This window comes from Aureococcus anophagefferens (genome assembly GCF_000186865.1).
Source record: "Aureococcus anophagefferens unplaced genomic scaffold AURANscaffold_121, whole genome shotgun sequence".
NCBI lineage: Eukaryota > Pelagophyceae > Pelagomonadales > Pelagomonadaceae > Aureococcus > Aureococcus anophagefferens.
This window is the reverse complement of record NW_008705670.1, coordinates 32405-36434: the sequence shown is the minus strand read 5'-3', so window position 1 is coordinate 36434 and position 4030 is coordinate 32405. Positions and strand designations below refer to the sequence as shown.

The following is a 4030-nucleotide window of genomic DNA, read 5'->3' as shown; positions in this document are numbered from 1 at the left end:
AAGATCCAGAGGGTCATGGTCTTGGAGTGGTTCACGCGTGGCGCCCGTGTCCGCTTCTTCGGGACCAGGGGCAGCAAGGCCAGCGACGAGAAGCGCGAGCAGCCGTACGAGATGGTCGTTCGACGCACCGAGCTTCGACGGATCTGCCCTGCTCTGACACATGCCGAGCTCGACTACATCGCGCAGCGCGCGGGCATCGTCGGCTCGAACTACGAGCGCAGGAAGCAGGTCGTCTACGAGATGGCGTGGGTCCGGAGGGAGTTCTTCAGGTTGGCGACGCGCCCGAAACGGTCCTGGACGCAGCGGTCCGCCATGCAACCGGCAGGCCACTGGGGCGCGTAGTTCTAATTCGGATCGGAATTTACGAGGCTCCCACCTCGTCCCACGCGCCGGGGTCGTCGTCGTCGTCGTCGTCCAGGATGGCGGGGAGGAGGCCCTGCTCCGCGGGGGCGGGCATGTCGGGCCGCACGTCGGCGCCCATGCCCTCCTCGCCCCGGAGGATGCGGACCTGGGCGCAGTTCGGGTGCGCCTGGTTGCCCTCGACGCGGCGGTACTCGGCCATGTCGTCGGCGTGGTGGGCGATGTAGATCATCTCGCCGCAGAACTCGCACATGTACTGCGGCGAGGCGGTGCCGAGGCGCCACGCGGCCTCGGCGGCAAACGAGCCGGCGGTGATGCTGTCCATGTCCGTGCCGCTCATTTCGACGAGGTCGCTCGACGTCAGGTAGCGCTTCTCCCGCTCGGCGTCCTCCTTCTTCCACGCGTCCTTGTCCTCGTCCGTGAAGCCCGCGTTGAAGTCGCCGAAGGCGTCGTCGGTCGTCCGCTCGCCCGTCGTCGAAAGGGCCGGGTTGTCCACCATAAAATGCGTCCGCCAGCTGTAGAACCCGGCCTTCAGCCGCTCGGCCGACGTCCCGGGCCTCTGGCCGACGAGGTCGCGCGCCGTGATGACGATGACCCGGCGCTCCGTCCCGACGGAGCGGAGCGGAAGCGGGTAGCCGCGCGCCTTCGAGACGGGTGCCGGCGCCCGCTTGACGAGGAGCGTCAAGGCCGCCGTCGCCTCGACGAACCGCCACGCGGAGACGGTGGTCGGCTTGATGCGGAAGCCGCCGCGGTCGCCGAAGACGAAGTTGTGGAGCTGGATGAAGGCCCACGAGCGGGACATGTAGAAAATCACCTCGCAGGTCGTGGAGGTTTCTCCAAAAGCGACGCGGACGGCGACGGGCGCGACGCGCTCGTTCTCGAACGTCAGCGCCGCACGAGCGCGGAAGAGCGCGAGCGCCGCCGGCTCGTCGGGGCCCGTCAGCTGGACCTCAGGCGGCCGCGGCGGCGCGGCCGCAGCAGCTGGCCGCGAGCACGGGGCGAGGAGCCTGCTGGCGTTCCTCTCACCCGCAATCCGCGACAGTTCGCGTCGCCAGACCTTCGCAGCCGCGTACCGTCCAAGGTGCCGCGGGCGGCGCGTGCACTCGCCGTACTGGGCACGGTGGGCGCTCTTCAACGCCGCGATCTCCCGGTCCTCGTCGCAGTTGCCGGCGGCTAGGCCGAGGAGCACGGTGTGGTGGTGGGCCACGCGGCGCCGCAGGAGCACCATGTATTCCGGCGCGCGGGCGTCGACGTTGGCCGGGGCGACGCCTGCTTCGAGGAAGCGACGGAACTCGGCGACGGCCGGGCCGCCAAGGTAGCGTAGCGTCGGCGGCGCCGCGCCGAACAGTATCGTGTGTAGTCGCAGCAGCTCCATGGTGACGTAAGCCAGGTCGTACGCCCGCTGGCGCGCGTCCTCCACGTCCTCCGTGACGTAAGCCGCGCCGACCCTACCGTAGAGCTCGAGGAGCCTGCCCACGAGGCGCACGCGCGGGCCGTGGCGCTCGTCGTGGGGTATCATGGCGAGGATCACGTCGCTAAAAGGGAGCCAGCGCTGGAATGCGTGACGGGCAGCGTTCCCTCCTTGGTTGGACACCATGAGTCTCGACGTGTATTTTTTTGTCTTCAACTGGAGGTCGAACTTGATGGCGTCGCGCACGGCCTTGGCGACGGCAATGAAAGCGGGACCGGAGAGCTTGGCCCATGTGTTGATCGTCGTGAAGACGAAAGTGATGAATGCAGCGAATAGACGCCCCGCGAGGTGTAGAGCGCACCACGAGACCAGGCGAGCGTCGACGACGCCGTGGCCACTGATACCCGTGACGCCTTTCTCTTTGCCGTCGGCGGCGAGGCTGTTGACGAAGGCCAGATTGCCCTCGAGGTTGGACACGACGATGAAGCCCAAATTCCCGTCGTCGTCCGCGAGCTGGGCGAATCGTTTATCCCCCGTGTGCTTGGGTGCGTCGCGGTTCGGGGCAGATTTGAAATCCGCCGTGCCAATCAGCGCAAACTCAGCCATCATATCAACCACAAAGCCAAAGAACGAAAATTCCAGCACGTAGGTCCGGCCGTTCGCCGGATGGGTCACCGTGAATCGAAGCACAGAGCCACCCGTCAATGCAGTGAGCTCCGCGATGGGCTCCCTCAGCACGCCCGTCATCGTCGAGTTGTCGTCCTTGTGGTCGCGCGACGTCGACAGCGCCAGCGGAATCATCATCGTGTAGTGGTGGTTGGCTCGCTCGGCCTCGAGCACGTAGACGACGAGTGCCACGACGGAGCGCGATTTCGAGAGCATGTACGAGCCCGTCGTGTACTCTCCGGCGTCGACATTCGCGCACAGTCGGAATTGAAAGACGAGGCCCGCCGTGGCGTCCTCGAGGTCGATGCCCTCGGAAATCAGCGCGCGTTCCACGAGAAACATGACCTTGGACGGGTCCTTGAGCCAGTCGCCGAGGGCCAGCTCCAGCGACAGAATCGACGCGACGGATCCGCCGTCCTTCAGAGGTGTCTCCGTGCGCTTCGATCTCCACATGGACTCGAAATTTTCCTTCAATTCGTCGATCCGAACGTCGGTCTCCTCACGCTCGCGCTCGTCCGCAGCAGCGACCGGCTCGTCGTCGTCGCCGCCCGTGGCTCCGCCGTGCACGCCCGCGCCGCCCTGGCCCACCGTCGGGACCTCTTCATTGTCGTAGTTCGGCACATAGGCGCACGTCTCGCTCACGGCGCGCGCCGTCGGCCTCGGGAAGAAGTAGCCGCGCTCGACGTACCCACCGTGGCCGCCGTAGATGGAATGAAGCAGTCCGGAGTACTCGGCGATGTCGTGTTGCGCCAGCACCGACAGACCGAAATAGACCGCCAGACGATGCATGAAGAGACGCTTCGGGCCGTCGGCCTTCACGGCCGCATCGCTCAGGACCACGGAACGCACGTAGCTCGACGGCCCGTCGGCGACGGCCACGCCGCTGATCAGACTCGGCAGCGCAGAGCGGCCAGGATGCAAGAGCCACGACAGCAGCGTGAACATGGGCACGTCTCGCACCGGCGCCGGCAGCTGGTCGCCGTGGTGGTAGCTCAGCAGGCGACGCCGTGGCCGCGGGCTCACCGCAGGCAGTCGCTCGCCGATGACGCGCGGCGTAGGCACAGGCGCAGGCGGTTGCACGGACGGCCCAGGCATGCAGCTCGCCAACGACGGGTCCATCTCGAGCATGCGCTTCTTGAATCGAAGGTGCGTCGTCGACGCCTGAGAAGGGTCCTTCAACTTCGCTTCAACGTGAGTGTTCCGCGCGCGCGCGTTCCAAAAAAAGCAACCACGCTTCGAGACCGCTCCGAGAGATGATTGCTCCTCCAAAAATCAGCCGAAACGAGTGGAAAACGACTGCGATATGAGCCTTTGAAGTTGGGAATTTCGCACTGGTCGACACGAGCGACCCCGTCTCGACGCCGGCGATGATCTCCAAAGCTGCGACGGCCATCTCCGCACGTGTCGTCTGGTCCTCGATGGACAGCTCGTGGAAGCCCACGCCGCAATTGCCGAAGCGCGCCATCTGGTCGCCGAAGATCCGCGCGACGTCCGCCTGGAGGCCCACGAGGTCACCGCTCGCGAAGTCCGTCTGCTGGTTCGCGCCGCCGCTCTTCAAGAAGCCCACGAAGGTCGCCATGTAGATGGGCTCGC

General features: G+C 66.2%; 1 protein-coding gene across 1 annotated transcript in view; it reads right to left on the bottom strand.

Moving 5' to 3' along the window:
* AURANDRAFT_68395 (hypothetical protein) overlaps positions 1-4030 on the bottom strand; it is a gene marked incomplete at both ends in the record, with an annotated part of 9951 nt that overhangs the window by 5057 nt on the left and 864 nt on the right. Inside the window, 2 exons of the mRNA XM_009044074.1 lie at positions 377-3598; positions 3780-3932. Of these exons, the coding sequence (XP_009042322.1) occupies positions 377-3598; positions 3780-3932 (3375 nt within the window). The remainder of the gene's footprint in view (positions 1-376; positions 3599-3779; positions 3933-4030) is intronic.